General features: G+C 57.1%; 1 protein-coding gene across 5 annotated transcripts in view; it reads left to right on the plus strand.

Annotated features, from left to right (window-relative positions):
- The window catches only part of LOC121349953 (microtubule-actin cross-linking factor 1-like), a 131,865-nt gene that overhangs the window by 15,595 nt on the left and 100,032 nt on the right, over nucleotides 1-16,238 (plus strand). For 3 of the 5 annotated variants that reach the window (XM_041460833.1, XM_041460835.1, XM_041460837.1), the window contains exons 1-4: nucleotides 4,777-5,189; nucleotides 10,989-11,050; nucleotides 12,017-12,106; nucleotides 14,843-14,920. In XM_041460833.1, coding sequence (XP_041316767.1) covers nucleotides 5,087-5,189; nucleotides 10,989-11,050; nucleotides 12,017-12,106; nucleotides 14,843-14,920 — 333 coding nt within the window. In that variant the 5' untranslated portion in view covers nucleotides 4,777-5,086. Of the gene's footprint in view, nucleotides 1-4,776; nucleotides 5,190-10,988; nucleotides 11,051-12,016; nucleotides 12,107-12,988; nucleotides 13,088-14,842; nucleotides 14,921-16,238 lie in introns of those variants that run through there. The other 2 variants (XM_041460831.1, XM_041460832.1) reach the window with 2 other exon arrangements.

Raw genomic sequence — 16,238 nt, forward strand, 5'->3', positions numbered from 1 at the left:
GGAATGATGTTTGCTTCCAGCCTTGCCTGGAACCTCCTTATCCCTGCCCTCCACCTTCATATCCCACAGCAAGGGGGGCTTTCCCACGTCCCCCCCAGTGCAGCGCTGCCAGCCCTGCTGTGGGAAGGGAAGTCTTGTCTTTTTTAAAAGATATTATTCTAATTTTGGTGCCCAGACGTCTGCTGGAAAAAGGAACATCTCTGTTCTTATCACTGGAGCTTCCTTTTGCTCAGTTCTGATTTTACCACTGATGGTGCCTGGGGAGGGTTCCAAGGTTTCCTCCCAGCCCCTTCTCTCTCCCCTTGTTTTGCTGACCTTTGGAAGCTCCTCTGTGAGACATTTGCAGGCAAATATTGATTTGTGCTGCCCTCACAGACTGGGGCGGCTGGTGCAGAACAACCCCCAGCCCTGGGTGGGATGGAGCTGCTCTGGTTAATCCAGATGAACCCCAGCTCGAGCTCCCACTATTCCTGTGCAAATGAGGAGGGATACTCAGAGCCAAAATCCCTATTTGCACAAACCCCTGTGTTTGGGACGTTGGTTTTCCGGGGCCACAGGAGCTTTGCTGTCTGACACTTTCCATAATCCCAATTTTTGTCACACTGGAGTTGGGTGGCGATGCCCAGGGGCCGGCACGGGACCCCGCGGGCTTTTCCCTGTCCCTCCCAGCAGGAACGTGGCCGCCGGGGGATGATGAAAGCCAGAAGGAAATGTTGAAGGTGGGGAATGTGCCCGCTGTGCCAGCAGCCGGCTGTGCCCGCACACGCTCGGGCATTCGCTGATTCACCGGCAGCAGGAGGGGATGGGGAGCTGGAGCCGAGGAGCTGGGCAGCGTCGGGAGCTCTGACCCGCCTCGTTCCACCTTGTTTTTAATAGCCCAGATCAGAAGAAACGTCATCTTTGTTCTGGCTTTCCTTTCCCAAGGCTGCTGGCGCCGCGGGCAGGGTGGAGCGGGGCTCCGCACCCCGGCAGGGCGCTGCCCGTGCTTGCCGGCGGAACGGGGAGCCCTGGCACGTGCGGCAGCCAGGGATGTGTCTTGCTGAGCTGTCTGTCTGTCTGTCTGTCTGTCCGCGGCTGCCTTTGCTGTGGTTTGCCAGGAGGGTGTGATGCTGTGGAAGGGGGGAAGAGCAGTGATGGGAGAGGCGGTGATCTCAGCTGAGCATGTGCTCCATGCCCCGGTGAAGGGTTAGGAGCTGTGTTTGTGCCAGCCCTGTGCCCCCGTGGAAGCCCAGACAGACTCCTCGACCCACCTGCCCCTGGGTGATGCTGCCTTTCATTTACCAGATGATCCAAAACCCGGGCTCTCCTTCCCCTCGTGGTTGATTTTCAGCACTGCCATAACTGAGGTTTGCTCCTAAAGCTCCCAGAAAGGAGGAAAAAAACAACAGAAAGGGGAAAAGCTTCGCTGAGGAAGCACGGCAGGAAACCTGGCTCCTGTCCTGCAGTCAGGAGTTTGTGTGTGCTCAGCACTGCTGCTTTAACTTAAAGGCTCTTTAACTGCTGTGGGAACTGGGGTGCCAGGTGGGCACGGTGGGGTGACCCTGCTGACTCTTTGGGGCAGAGAAACCCTCCAGGGCATTCCCAGCTGCTCCCATATCCAGTTTTTCCTGCTGCAGGCAATGTGGGGGCTTTGCTGGGCTAGGCTGGGGGGCACTGGCAGCACCCTCGCCCACCCGGGCACAGCGGGGTGCAGGCAGAGCCCCGGAGCCATGCTTCATGCTAGCTCAGTGCTGCCGGGTGCCAGCTCTGCCTCTGTCACAGCCGTGCCCACTCCAGCGTTTCCACAGTGCCACCTGGCTGCCACCTCCCCGGGCTGGGACACGCAGCCCTGCCCGGAGCTCACGGACCTTTTGCTGCCTTCTGCCAGGCCACAGCACCCAGGGGATGAAGGAGCACCCCAGAGGCTTTGCCCACGCCGATGCCAGGGTGCCTCCATGCCCTGAGTGGTGCCAGGACACGGGGCTGTGCCCGGCTCCTGTGTGACGCTGCCCGGCAGCTCCTCCGGTCATATAAGGAGATGGCAGAGCCGGGAGCTGAGCCGGGAGCTGATCTCTGTCGCCTGAGCATTACTCACTGGGGAGGCACATGCAGGGGGGAGGAACAGCCCAGGACACCCAAAGCTTGGCATGACTCAGCTCCGGGCAGGAGCAAAGGGGTTCAGGCTCTGCATCCCCCCAGCTGCCCCGTGGGGTACCCTATGGGGTACCCTAAACACAGCCGGGGGCACTGCTGGGGTCTCACCATTCTGGGTGGTGCAAAATGCTGCCCAGAGCACCCTGTGAAACAAACGGGGTGCCCTGCAAGGTGGGGACCCCACTGTGGGAGGGCAGGGCCTCTCCCCTCCCCTAATTCCTGCACAGAGGGGGAGTTGTGTCCTCTCCCCACCCCTTTCCTTTCCGGGCAAAGCCGCCTTGCAAGGAACTAAAAATGAGCTGTTTGTGTTTTGGGTGCTCGGGGTGGTTTCCATGGCAGGGAGGGGGGGGTGTGGGGGCTGGTGGCTGCATCCGGGGCTGGGTGGTCCCCAGAGCCTGGCAGAGTCATCCCAAAACCCGACGTTGGCTTCTGACACCCCGGGTCAGCCCCCTCCTTCCTGCCCTGTCAGCTTCCTGCAGTGGGGAAAGTGGGGTGATGGTGTCAAAGTGAGCTGGAGGAATTTGGGACCACACGAATCCCCAGGGTGTCTTGATGCAGCAGAGGGATGTATTGATATAAATATATATCTATATAAATACATTCAAAAGTTGGGCTTGGTGATTCTTGTGGGTCTTTTCCAAGTCAGGGCATTCTACGATTCCATCAAATTCTATTTGTATGCATAAAAAGAAATAAAAACATATATTTATGTACAATTATATATATTTTAAGAATTTATTTCACCCAAAGCCTTCTCCATCTGGAGCAGCTGGCAGCACTCAGTGCATTTTATCATCCCCTCTGTGCAGGAATCACCCAGGAAGCCCAAGAGCAGCTGAGCCCCCATGGCTGCAGCTGGGTGAGGGGATGTGGGAAGCCAGCTCCTGCTTCCTCTATCCTTTTCCTCTGGCACATCCCAGCTCCATCACGTCACCAGCTCCCATCTGCCTTGCAGGAGGCTCTTTGCCCCTCTCAGGTTGGACCACGGGCCCATTTATGGTGGCCTCGTGCCTGCCTCGTGGTGGGTCATTCCTGCTGCAGCTTTAACAGAAAGCAGACGTCTTTGGAGGAAAACTATGCCAGGATATTTTTCATCCAGGCAGGGATGGAGCTCTGGAGAATATATTGCAACAGCGCCGAGCCCCGGGGTAATTCTGTATTTTTTATCACCCATCTCGTGGTCCCAAAAGTTGTGGGGGCTGCAGGAACCCCAGGGAACGACACAATCATGGGATCATGGGATGGTTGGATGGAAGGGATCCTAAAGATCATCTCATTCCATCCCCCCTGCCATGGGCAGGGACACCTTCCACCATCCCAGGCTGCTCCAAGCCCTGTCCAACCTGGCCTTGGACACTTCCAGGGGTCCAGGGACACCCACAGCTGCTCTGGACAAACTGTGCCAGGTTTTGGAATGTTTCAGACACTGTTTGGGTCTATCAGGTTTTGTTTGATATGGTTTTCTTTGTGTGCCTGCCTAGCTGGTGGCTGTTGGGTTAGGGGAATTGCTCAAGGTTGTAAATATAACATAAATTTCTGTTTGCACCTGGATGAAACCCTGGGGTTTCCCAAGTTTGGGGCAGGAGTTATGGGATGGCGTCTGATGCCGCATCTCCTGGTCAGTAAATCCTGAGCTGGGATTCCTGGCTCTCCCACCAGCAAATCCCGAGCCAGGCTGATGCTCTGCAGCTCTGCTCTGTGCCACCCTCACCTGAACACCTCCCCTGAGCCCCAGCAGAACAACCCCCCCTTGTCTGAGCCCCGTGGAGACACAAACGGCGAAAAATGCGCCTTTAATTCCGTACAACCTCTATCCAAGGGCCGCTTTCTCCCCCAGGAGCTGGCAGTGCCGTGAGGGGCTGTGAGATCAATCCAGCCTTTGTGGGAGCCTCCCCAGCCCGTTTGCTTGTGGTTACAAGGGCGGAGGGGCCGGGCAGGCACCGGCTGCTCTCGGTTTCCCTGCGCCGTTCCTGGCACCGCCGGCAGCGGAAGCGTTTCCGAAAAGAACCGAAACCCTGAGTAACACCCAACACCACGGTGCAAACCGTTAGTAAATGGGGCTGGGTTGCACAGTCTGCCGTGCTGAGGGCGAGCAGGACATGGGAAGGGTGGAGAAGTGCCCAAAGCTCTGGTGTTAGAGCATCTTTTGGGGTGTTTCCTCACGGTGGGGTGTTCTTACATTATTCAGAGCATCCAGGGAGGCTGATGGGGATATGCTTGCGGTCCTCAACCCCCAGAAGGCCAAGTTTTGTCACCGTTGCTTTCAGCCCCATGCTGGGCAGAGTTTCCTGCGGGCAGACACGGCTGGCTCCATCCCGAGTACCCCTGGAGCCCCTGGAAGCGCTGCCTCCACGTCCCGGCTGCCCTTGGCACCTCCGGCTGCCTGCTGGCAGGGGACGCTGCTGACTGTCACCCATCGTGGGGAGGGGGTGACACTGAGGTTTTATGCCTGTCCCAAACACCCCCCCGTGAGTTCGGGGACGTTGTGGCGGTGCCTCCATTGCAGCTGCCGCCGCCGATATCCCCTCGGCTGCGGCTCCTTCCCAGCGGGGCTGGGAATGGATATTGAGGAGATGACGTCTCTCCCCACCGAGCGGGGAAGGGAAGGAGTGGGGGGAAGGACGACGAAGTTTGGCCGCGAGAACTCCGAGGAAAGATGTTTGAGCCGGCCTGACGCTCGCTTTTCTCCCTTTACCCGCCCCCTCTTGGAGCTCCCAAATCTCCCAGTCCCAGCGGCGCTGGCTGTCCCCAAGCCCTGCCAGCTCCGGGGACGCCGCAGGACACAGCCAGCTGCGGGCAGAGGCGCACGCAGGAAGTTTTTGGAAGTTTCTGCAGGCAGCAGCTCAGCCCCCATCCATCCATCCATCCCCTCACCCTCCCGGCAATGCCGGGCTCCAGCAGGAGAAAGAAAGTCGGAGCCAGGCTTGGGATAAAGGGCCGGGAATAGGAAGCGATGCCTCTTTCCGAGAGCTCCTATCTGCCACCCGCTGCCTTTGTCCTGAGCCACGTCCTGGGCATCGCCGGCGTCCTGTACTGGAGGAGCCGGAGCAGGGAAGGTAGGGCAGGGATTGTGGGGGTGTCGGGGGGGCACGGAGCGCTAAGATGGCCGGCATGACCAGGGCACGGGGTGTTGTCCCTCCCCAGGAGCCGTGGCAGCGGCAGGGACAGGGACAGGCGTGGCTCTGGGGAGGAGGAGGAGGAGGACACGGCAACAACGGGGAGCGCTCAGTGGGCTCTGAACCCAAACGGGGAGGGGGGACGGAGGTTTGAGAGCTTAAATTTGTCCTCACCACCCCTTCCCGAACTGTGTGGGGCTGGGGGCGAGTGGGATGAAGGGGGATGAGGTTGCTTTTTGTCTGGCACAATCTCAGGACGCGTGGCTGGGGTTCTGTCTTCTCTTCTGCCCCGGTCGCTCCCACCCCTGTCGGTGACAGCGGCGTCTCCGTCAGCTCCCAGCACCGGCAAGACACAGCCCTGGGAGCTTCTCCCGGAGCTGGCACGGCCTCTCCGAGCAGCTGGGGCTGACCCTGCCTCAGTTTCCCAAAATAGGGCCCGCACATGACTGCTCAAGGAGGGCAAGGATTCGTTACAGGGGTGTGGGATAGCTCCAGGCCCCAGACGCCTTCCCCGTCCCGACCTCTTCCCCCTGGGATTTGTTTGTTTTGATTCCTCGCTCTTTCTTTCCAGCCGTGCTTGTTCTCGCCGGTGCCTCGGCATGGGGCCCTTTCCCTGCTCCGTGACCGATTCCCTCTTTTCTTTCCCTTTTTTTCCATGCGAAGGGGCGGGACTGAGCAGCCGGGCAGCGCGCGCAGACTTTTCCCTGGACGCTGCTTTGGGATCCGCTTCTTCCTTTCTCCCTCTGAGCTGCTGGGAGAGAAGGAGACTGAGAGGGAGTTGCACAAATGTCGTGCAGAATGCACCCTGTCACCCACTGAGCCCAGCCTTGCTGCAATTCCTCCTGCTGACCTGCCCACTAAATTACTCTCCATGGCTGGGCAGTGTTGTCCAGGGATGTTCTTGGCTCCATTTGGGGGCCTCTTGGATGCTTCCCAATTATCTCTTCCCCATGCTGACCTGCTGCTTCATCCTACTTTGGAGGGATGTTTCCCCCCACCAGATCCACCCCTTTTTGAAAAAATCCTGGAGTCAGTGTTGCAAGCAGCAAGTATATTCAAAACCTGTTTGTTTTCAGTAGTTTTTCCCAGAAAACGGCAGGTAAAGCCCAATCCTGGAAGACCAGGATTATTTTGCAGCAGGTTTTTTGCTCTGTTATGCTCAGCCAGCTCTGCTGAGCATGTGCCCTGCTCTCCTTTGCATCACCACATCTCAGGTGTCTCCCTCATTAAATATCTGGGTGTTGGATACTTTTCCACCACAGGTATCTCTTGTGCATTCTTCCAGGCTGAATCAGGCTCCGTTTCCTCTCCCTGGGTGAAAGGCTCTGTAAATCCTGCCCTGTTGGCTCTGTTGTCATGATGGATTATGTCAGCTCTCAAGTTGGCAGCCAGCATGTTTTAAATACCTTGTGCTCCTCAGCCAGCCAGATTTTTTTGCATATCCCCCCCTCTCAAAAGTGCCAGCTTCAAAAAGCCCCCTGCACATTCTCATTCTTTGCTTGTTTTGAAGGGAAAACTCTGGGTTTCAATGCTTAAAAATTTGGAGTTTTGGCTTTTCAAAGTAACCAACCCCTCCTTTAGGCCATGGTTGGCTCTTTTTTAATCCCACTTTCACACTGGGCGTGCGCTTGGAGATATCCTCGAGATCTCTGTGAGATCAGTGCCCTGTCTGGTGTCTCCTGTGTTCCTTTGGATTTAACAGCAGGAGAAAGTTTGGGAGCCACTTCCCAACTTTATTCCAGGAGCTGGTGGGTAGCACAGAACCCCCTGGTTCCCTCCCAAGGATGGCAAAAGGCCGTGCCAGGGAGCACCGGGTGTCGGTGGGATGGAGGGTGCCAAGGCAGGGTTGGGATTAGGGATGTGCCTGGCCAGGCACCTTTTATCCTGCTGGTTCCTGGGTCTGGGGCTGGACTCAGGCAGCAGCCTGGGGCAGGAGGAGACACACAGGGATGGAGTGTGACAGTGAGCAAGGCTGGTGATGATGGAGGAGAGATCTGGGGGGAGCAGCAGCCCCTGGCTGGACATGTTGGGAGCTGCTGGGGACAGGCAGGCAGCCAGGACAGAGGCTGCTGCAGGCAAATTGGGAGGGAATTGTCTGTGCAGGACAGACAATTGTGGTGGTGCTGGGGGGGTTCTCTGGCACCCAGCACCTGTGGGAGCCATCCCTGTGACGATGGAAAGTGCCTGAGGGTGCTGAGGTCCAGCAGGATGGGGAGTGGGAGTTTTTTCTTTCTGTGCTCAGCTGATGCCTCAGCAGCTGTGGGGCAGGATGGTTTTTTCCCTGTTTCCTTTCAAGATCAAAGGAAAACCCCCAAGCCTCACCTTCCCCTTGGGCAGCCACCAATGCCCCTTGAGCATCTCTGGGGGATTTGTGCCACAGGTTCCTTTGGGATCCCCAGTTTTGGGGATGCAGTGAGCTGAGCTCTGATGAGCAATGTTAGACAGGAGATGGGGAGGGAATTAAACCACGTGTGATCCTGTTCCTGGTCTCTGTTTGCTGCTGATGCTCCCTGTGTCACTGCCACCAGCCCTTGCTCCACGCCCTGTGTGTGAGGGACCTGAGGAGTGAGAGTGGGACAGATTTTCCTTTCCTTTTCCCCATAATCTTCCCTCTGTCCCTGCCCTACCTGCGTGCTGTGACTCTGCTGAATGTCCCTGGCTGGTGACAATGGTGGTTTTTGGTGGCTGTGGCCAGCAAACCTCTGCTAGACCAGGGAGAGGACGGGCATGGGGCGGAGGATTGCAACAAGTTATTTGTCAGGGTGACTCTGGTAAAGATTAGCTGGGCAGAGATAAGCTTGCAATGCCTTAATATTGTTCGTAAGCAGTAACCAGCATTATTATTAGCTCAGCTGATAGCATGGGCCCGGGGTTGGGGAGGTTTCATCTGGTTAGAGCACGGGAACCACCCGAAGGAGGTGATCCAAGGCAAAAAAAAATGGAGGAAAACCCCCCATTTCTGCAGGACATGGGAAGAGGGATCTCATGGAGGAGCCTTTGGGCTGTGGGCACTTCTGGGATGCAGCGCTGGAGGCGGCTGGCTGCCGGCTGTCCCCCGGTGACATCCACGGTGACACCCATCCTCTGTCCCCGTGCGATGCTCGGGGACACGCTCCCACCTCCCCGCGGCAGCAGCGCGGCTCCTCTCGCCCTCCAGGCCGGGGCAGCAGCCGGCAGAAGGGCTGCAGGGGGATTATATTTAGAAGAAGAGGAAGAGAGGCGGCGATAAGGCGGCCCCCGTTATCTCCCCGCGTTCCGAGCGCGGCCGCGTCCCGGCTCCAGCGCTGGGACCCGGGACACGATTTGGGCAGAATCCTCGGGAGAACAACCCGCCATTGTCCCTGCCGTCCCGGGTGCAATTAACTGGAAAACAAGACGAGGGAAAAACAAGGCCAGCGGGCAGCGCCCGGCTCTGCGGGACGAGCATCCCGGTCCCGCGCCGGGCTTGGGGCTGCGGGAGCATCGCTTCATCCCAAGGTGCTGGAGGGAGCAGCAGCTCTGCCCTTCGCTGCTGGGAGTGTTCCAAACCGCTCCGCCGGGCTGGGGAGGCTTTCACCAAGCCGGGAGAAGCAGGAGGAGCGGTGAGAGCGGAGGGAGCAGCAGCTCTGCCCTTCGCTGCTGGGAGTGTTCCCGCTCGGCATCGCTTCATCCCAAGGTTCTGGAGGGAGCAGCAGCTCTGCCCTTCGCTGCTGGGAGTGTTCCCGCTCGGCATCGCTTCATCCCAAGGTTCTGGAGGGAGCAGCAGCTCTGCCCTTCGCTGCTGGGAGTGTTCCCGCTCGGCATCGCTTCATCCCAAGGTGCTGGAGGGAGCAGCAGCTCTGCCCTTTGCTGCTGGGAGTGTTCCAAACCACTCTGCCGGGCCGGGGAGGCTTTCGCCGAGCCGGGAGAAGCAGGAGGAGCGGTGAGAGCTTGGTGGCGATGCCGCGGAGCCGGGGACAGCGCGGCTAGGAAGTGGCACTGTGGGAGGAGCTGTGGCTCGACACAGGACACAGAACACAGGACACAGAACGCAGAACTCGTCCATCCACACCCTCCGGGGTCGAGCTCGGCGAGAGGGAGGTGCAGCCTGAACAGCCTGGGCCAGGTGCTGGGGCTTTGCCCGGGCTGGGGCCATGGAGAAGCGGCTTCTGTCCCGGGAGAAGAGGCGGCTCAGCGCCTGCCTGGTGTGCCGGATGTGCTGCATGGGTCAGTACGGAGACACGGCCTTCGGGCATCCCCACTGCACACCGGAGCTGGGAAGGGACGCGACACTGCGGCTCTGGAGGGCTCTGGTGAAGGAAAATCCCTTAAAAAATGAGTGGGAGTGATGCTATGGTGCCAGGGCGCAGCTCCGGGGCTCCTGGAAGCCGTGGCAAGGCTGGTGCCTGGTGGGGTGGGGAGTGAGGGGGGATGTGGCTCAGCCTACGGGTGGTTTTTGGCGCCTGGCTCGGTGCCGTGGCCTGGGGACGGAGTGGGGCGCAGGGAGGTGACTCTTGTGTCACCCTGTGCCACGTGTCTGCGGAGGGGGAAGCCGCAGGGTGGTTGAGGAAGAGGAAGAACGTTGGGTGGTGCTTTCCAGTCTGCATGGTGAGGTTTTCCTGAGGGTCCCTGGGGCTGTGTAGGGACCCCCAGCCACCTCCCCACCCCAGGAGTGGGTTCTGGGGCTGTCCTGGGGAGCTTGGCCTGGGAGATGCTGGTTTTTCCCTTTTTCTCGATTTTTGACTTAAAATCAAAGCTAGGGCTGCTGTTGCCTGGTAGACCCTGATGTCAGAGATGTGTTTTGGGTGAGCAGGGCTCATCCTTTCCTGAAATATCCATGGAGTCCTCTGGGCTGGAGATACAGTGCTTGGTGTTGAGTGCCATGGGTTGGTGCTGGGGATCTCTCTGTGCTCCAAGGTGATGTTGTTAAATCCTGCTGGACACAGGGCTGCCCTGAGCCCCCCTCGCTGTCTACGGAGCTGAGTGAGACCCCCCCTGCCCTGTGGGACCATCTCCTTTCACCTGTTTGCCTGTGCTTTTCCTCTGGTATTATTTTTTCATGGAGCAAAAAGCCTGCCTAGAGCTCCCTCATCTCTGTTTGGCGACACCACAAATCTCCCATCCCGTCCCCCTGCCACCCCTGGGGACTGGGACCCCCTGGAGATGGCACCCACATTGTCACCCTGTCCTGGCAGCACTCAGAGCTCCCAGTGTCCGGCCAGGGCTGAGCTGTGGGACAGAAATAAACATTAAATCCTGGCAATCCAATGAACCAAAAATACAGGGACAGAATAAGCTGCTAATTGCACGCGCTGGCAGCGCCGGGCCAGGACCTGTTACGGGACATCTGGGGGTTTATATAACACCCTAAAGCCTTCCAGGAGTGGGCAGGGGAGGGGGACACCCTCCCAAAATTGGGCAAACCCCCTGTGCTGCCTCTGGGGGAGGTGGGGAGGCGCAGGGGGGATGAATTCGGTGCTGCCGGTCGTACCTATCCCAGTCATCCACGCTGCTTTCCTTAAATATCCTTATTCTCAGCATTAAAAAAAAAGGTGTATTTTGTTCTGACTGGCATTTCCCTGCCCGGGGGGCATGCTGGAGCTGCACGAACAGCCCCATCCCGCAGCATTCCCTGAATAAGCTGCCTGTGTTCCCTGTGCCCGCCTGGGATCCGCGCTGGCACCGCCGGCGATCCCTCTGTCTCTTCCCCTCATTTCAAAGTCGTTTGAGTTTCTGCATGAGAACCACTGACCAAGAGCTGCCTTTGTCTCCTTTTGACAGATGAACGGGACAGAGTCCAAAAGAAAACCTTCACTAAATGGGTCAATAAACACTTGATGAAGGTAAGAGTCACGGATTTTGTTATAAAGCCACTGAAATGACCAGCTCTCTGTCTGTTGCAGCTCAGGATTGGAAGATAAATGCCTTTTTAAGGGTTTTAAAGTTTTCTTTTATGCCAGGGCTGTTTGTTTTGAGTGTTCATATGAGTCAGAGCAGAGCAGGATGTGCTGGAAATGTGCTGGAGCCTTTGGAGGACACTGTAGCATCACCACACAGCCCTTTTATTACCTTGCCCTCCTGGGCACCTGATCCTTCCTTCACACGAGGTTTGTGCATCCTGGGGGAAAGGAAGGAATCCTGAATCCCCCCCTCTCATCCCCTTGCCAGGAAAAAAAGGGGCATTTTTACCCTTTGAAGGATGCTCCAGGGTGGAGACAACATCCAAAGTTTGTTAAGCAGGATTAACATGGCACCACGAGGCGCCTCCTGCTTTCTTGGTTTTAATTAATTCTCCATTTGCCAAAAAAAAAAAAAAAAAAAGGAGGAAAAAAAATGGTTTGAGCACTAGGTGTCCCAGCTGTGTTTTCCTGCCAGCTTTGCAAAGCTCTGTGCCAAGCTTTTGGCTGCTTCCTAAACCCTGCAGAGGAGGGAAAAACAGAGAAAAATCTTGAGGCTGCTGGGGAAAAACATCCAGGGATTCCCGAGTGGGTAAAACCCCAGGACAAGCTCTGGGTGTTTGAGGCAGAGAGGCTGCACGTGGTGCCCATGGAAAGGGCCACTGCCAGGTGGGAGCTGTGTTTTGGGAGGGGCTGTGAGGAATGTGAGGAGTTAAATTCAGGAGGGGCTGCCCTTCCTGCAGTATCGGGGGTTACCTGGGGTGCAGATGGTGTCACAGTTGGATTTTGTGTGTGAAATTGGCAGCAGCTTCTGCCAGGCCCTTTGGGAAGGGGGAGGCTGCTCTCCCTGGTGATGGTTTTGCTCTCCCTGGTGATGATTTTGGCATCACTGATGGCTTTTCCCCTCCCCAGGTGCGCAAGCACATCAATGACCTCTATGAAGACCTGAGGGATGGTCACAACCTCATCTCCCTGCTGGAAGTGCTGTCAGGAGTGAAGCTGGTGAGTCCCCAGGGCTGGGCAGGGATTCTGGAGTCCCCCTGAACCCCCTCCATCCTCTCCCTGCTGCCCTTCACCCCCAGCCATCAGCTGTCTTTTCTCACCCCATGGTTTCAGTTTCAAATGTCTGTCATTGTTGTTATTATTATTATTATTATTATTATTATTATTATTATTATTATCATCATCTCTGTATTGTTTATTTATTTATTTTGACTCAAACCCCCGTTCCCCAGGCTGGTTTCTCACCTGATTATGGTGCCTTGGGTAAAGCCCTTTTCTTGCCAAGTTTTACACACCTTCACCTTCCAGATGTGGTTCCGTATTTAAAATCATGGAAAACAGCAGAGTTTGACCAAAAACTGCTTTTATGGCAGCGTGCCCAGCAGTTTATCTCAGCTGTGACACTCCTGCCTCATGCTCAGCTCCTGGGTTTGTAGCAGTCACTGGAGCATCGTAGAGTTCCCCCTCCTTCCTCCTCCTCCTCCTCTTCCCTCTCTGACTGACACATTCCCTCAGCTCTGGGAAGATCCCAACTGCCGTAGCACAGCAGGAATTATTTTAGTTTCCCCCAAAAATAGGATGTGGGCAAAGATCTCCTACGTCCCTCCGTACCCTCCGGAGACGCCAAATCGGATTTTGTGGGGGCTGAAAACTTGGATCACTCCACTTGTGATCCAGACAGCTTCCTGCTCCTCAGCTTCCAAAATCAGGAGGAAATTCCAATGTTGGAACCCAGGGCGTGCTGGAGACCCAGCCACCTTCACCCCGTGCTGTTGCTGTCTTTTTTTTATTTATTTTGTTTCCGTTTCGCCTCGTGCCTGGGTGTCACATTTTGGTTTCCATTCTGTGTCCCTGCCGTGCCACCCTCCCCATCCTCCTCAGCCTGTAGAGCCACCAGCTCAGTGGAGCCTTCGCCTGGTGACAGCACCAGCCTGGTGCCGTGCAAGCAGCGAGGAGGAGGAAGATGATGATGATGAAGAAGTAGGTCGAGCCTGCCCAGGCCACAGCAGCTCCCTGGCAGTGCCACCAGATCATCCAGTGCCATCCCAGAGGGTTTGGGATAAAACCCAGCCCGGGGTGCTCTGGAGCAGGGCTGTGTTCCCAGGCTGGGGATTGTCTGTGAGCACTGCAGGGTCTGTTCTGGACTCTGCATTGTCTGTGTGAGCACTGCAGGGTCTGTTCTGGGCTCTGCATTGTCTGTGTGAGCACTGCAGGGTCTGTTCTGGGCTCTGCATTGTCTGTGTGAGCACTGCAGGGTCTGTTCTGGACTCTGCATTGTCTGTGTGAGCACTGCAGGGTCTGTGGTGTGTTCTGGATTGTCTGTGTGAGCACTACAGGGTCAGCCTGCAGGCAGGACACGCCACCCACCCGGTGTGACAGCATGTGTCCCCTCCGCGGGGCGGGAGGGGACAGGGACAGGTCCCTCACGCTGCTCGGGGTCACTGTGAGGGCTGCACACCTGGCACTGCATGGACAGGCTCAGGGCACCTCTGGGGTCCTGCATGGGACTGGGGGTGGGAGTGAGCACAGCACAGCCCCAGCTGAGGGTCAGACCCCAGAATGTGCCCAGATGTGTTTTTCAGCCCCCTTGCTCGGGGTGACAATGCCCTTGTGCAGTGTCACCTCCCTGGAGTGGGCTGTAGCACCTTCCTGATGGTTCCCTGCAGACCTGGAGGTGTTCCCCTTGGCAGGGACAGATTTTCCCTTTGGCAGGGACAGATATTCCCCTTGCAGGGATAGATTTTCCCCTTGGCAGGGACGGATTTTCCCCTTGCAGGAGAAAATTTCCCCTTGGAAAGACAACTCTTCCTTGCTGGGCCAGCTCTTTCCCTTCAGGCTGGAAAAGGAAGGTGACTCAGAGCACTTGGGGTGTCCCAGCAGTTCAGAACGTGGCTGTGGGCTGTGTCCCCCCACCGTGGTTGGAATGAGATGGTCTTTAAGGCCCTTTCCAACCCAAAGCTCCTGTGACTCCATGAACATCCTGGTGATTCCTCATCTTGAGGCTGGGATTTGGCTTTGGGTGCCGCTCCTCCCTCTCCTGCTGATTCAAAGCTTCCCATCCCCTTTCCCTGGCTGTGGCTCAGCTGATGGAAACCTCTGGAAATCCCTCAGCTTCAGCAGAGATGGGCAAGGCTCAGGGTTCCTCATGTGCCCCTTCCCAGGGGCTTCAGAGTCACTTGGAGCAGCAGCCCCTGCCATGTGTGGGAAGAGCTGGAGGGGCTGGTGCTGAGGTCAGGGTTCCTCTGCCATCAGTGGATTCCTGCAGTCCTGAGTTCCTCTGCTCTGAGTCCTTCTGTCCTGAGTCCCCCTGTCCTGAGTCCCCCTGTCCTGCCTCTGCCTCCACCTGGACAATTGGACTCCGTACCTATTTGAATCCTCTTTGCTGAGCCCTCTTCCCAGCGTGTCTGGCTGTCCATGAGCTGGGCAAGATCCTGCCCTGGGGTCTCAGAGCTTTAGCCAGGCCTGGACACAGATCCTCAGGGCCTCATCAGAGGTCTGGATCTCAGCATCTTCCCCCCTCCATCTCCCAGCAGGGCATTTTAACCTTCTTCCAGCAGGATTGTGCATAGCAATGACCTTATTCACTGCAGAACAAGGTAGAGCAGGACGTGTGTGGGGGCACAGGGGGGGTCACAGCAGCACGCTGACAGCTCCCAGGGGGGGTCACTGTGCATGTGGGGTGCTGCCAGCCCAGCCCCACGAGCCTGACCTAAAACTGCTGCCTGTGTCTTGCAGCCACGTGAGAAGGGGCGGATGCGCTTCCACCGCCTGCAGAACGTGCAGATTGCCCTGGATTTCCTGAAGCAGCGACAGGTAAGGGCTGATAAAAGCTCATCCAGCAGAGCTGGGTGGTTTTGTGCATTCTTTGTCTTGTCTGAGGCTTTGGAAGGAGTCGAGGAGCAGCCTGTGCTGGGGTGTGCCTGTCTCTGTGGCGCTGGTGGAGGATGGATTGCAGGGGGATTTTCCCCTGTGGGTGTTGTGCCTCTGGAAACCACCCCTGCACACAAAAACCACTGTGAAAAAGGGGCCTGACCCCAGCTCTGAGAAGGGGCTGGCAAATGGCACTTCTGTACCCCAAAAAGGCTCCTCTGGGGCTCCCTGGCAGATCCCTGCTGTGGGGATGGGCGGCTGTGGCATGTCTGTGCCTTCCCACCAACTTTTGGGGAGATGTGGCAGCTGGCTCTGCCCAGCCCGCACAGCCTTGACCTCGGGTCTGGCACTGTGTGGCATCACCCTCTGCATATCAGCATGGACTTGTTATCCCGCAGTTTTTGGAGGACAGGCTCTCTCCACCAGATTTTTGGGAGCTGCCTGGAGCAATGGGATGCATCCCGAGACTTGTTGGCTCTGCAGGTGGAACCCCCCCAGGACCAGGGGCTGGGTGTCCTGTTCTGCCTGTTGGGTCAGGTTCTCCCCACTGTGATGCTCCCAGATATGCCAAGGTGATGATGATGATGATGATGATAAATGGTACCAGTTCATGCTGAAGCAGAGACTTTTCTCCCTTGCTGCTGGCCTGAGGGCATGGAATAAATTTGAGCACATTCCTTACTCCAGAGAGGGTGAGCTGCTTCCAGCCCCCCTCCTCCTCCTCCTCAGCTTCTTGATAGAGACATTTTGCCAAGGGCTCTGGGGAACTTGTTTCTCCACTTAGATGAAACAGCTTTTTCCTTTGAAGTGTGGTGGCCTTGCTGGGATGTCTTACCCCAGACACTCCTGCCAGGGAATGATCCGTGGGGTCCCGTGGAGTGCTGGGGAGAGGGGACTCCCCCAGGGAGGAGTGAGGGTGTTCCTGCCTTTCACTAGAGCTTGGTTTTGAGCCCAGGCTGGAGTTAAAGCTTGGTCATCCCCTTTTTGCCTGCTCTCTGTGGTCTGTAGCTGTTCAATTATGCACCAGTGCTCAGGGCTTTGGGGATGCTGCTCTGTGAGCTGAAGTAAAGCCATTAAGTGCTGGGAAAGCACTTTAGGATGGAGAGTGCTGGAAACATGGAAAAATCCTCCCCAGGCCAGCAGATGAGGTGACATCTCTGCCTCTTTGGGAAGCACTGGGATCTTCCTGTGTGCCTCCTCCTCAGCAGAGTGCCCGGGGTGGCCCTGGGGACAGCGTGGTGGGGGACGTGTCCCTCTGCTT

Source organism: Pyrgilauda ruficollis, unplaced genomic scaffold (assembly GCF_017590135.1).
Source record: "Pyrgilauda ruficollis isolate IOZ18807 unplaced genomic scaffold, ASM1759013v1 scaffold149, whole genome shotgun sequence".
NCBI classification, from domain to species: Eukaryota; Metazoa; Chordata; class Aves; order Passeriformes; family Passeridae; genus Pyrgilauda; species Pyrgilauda ruficollis.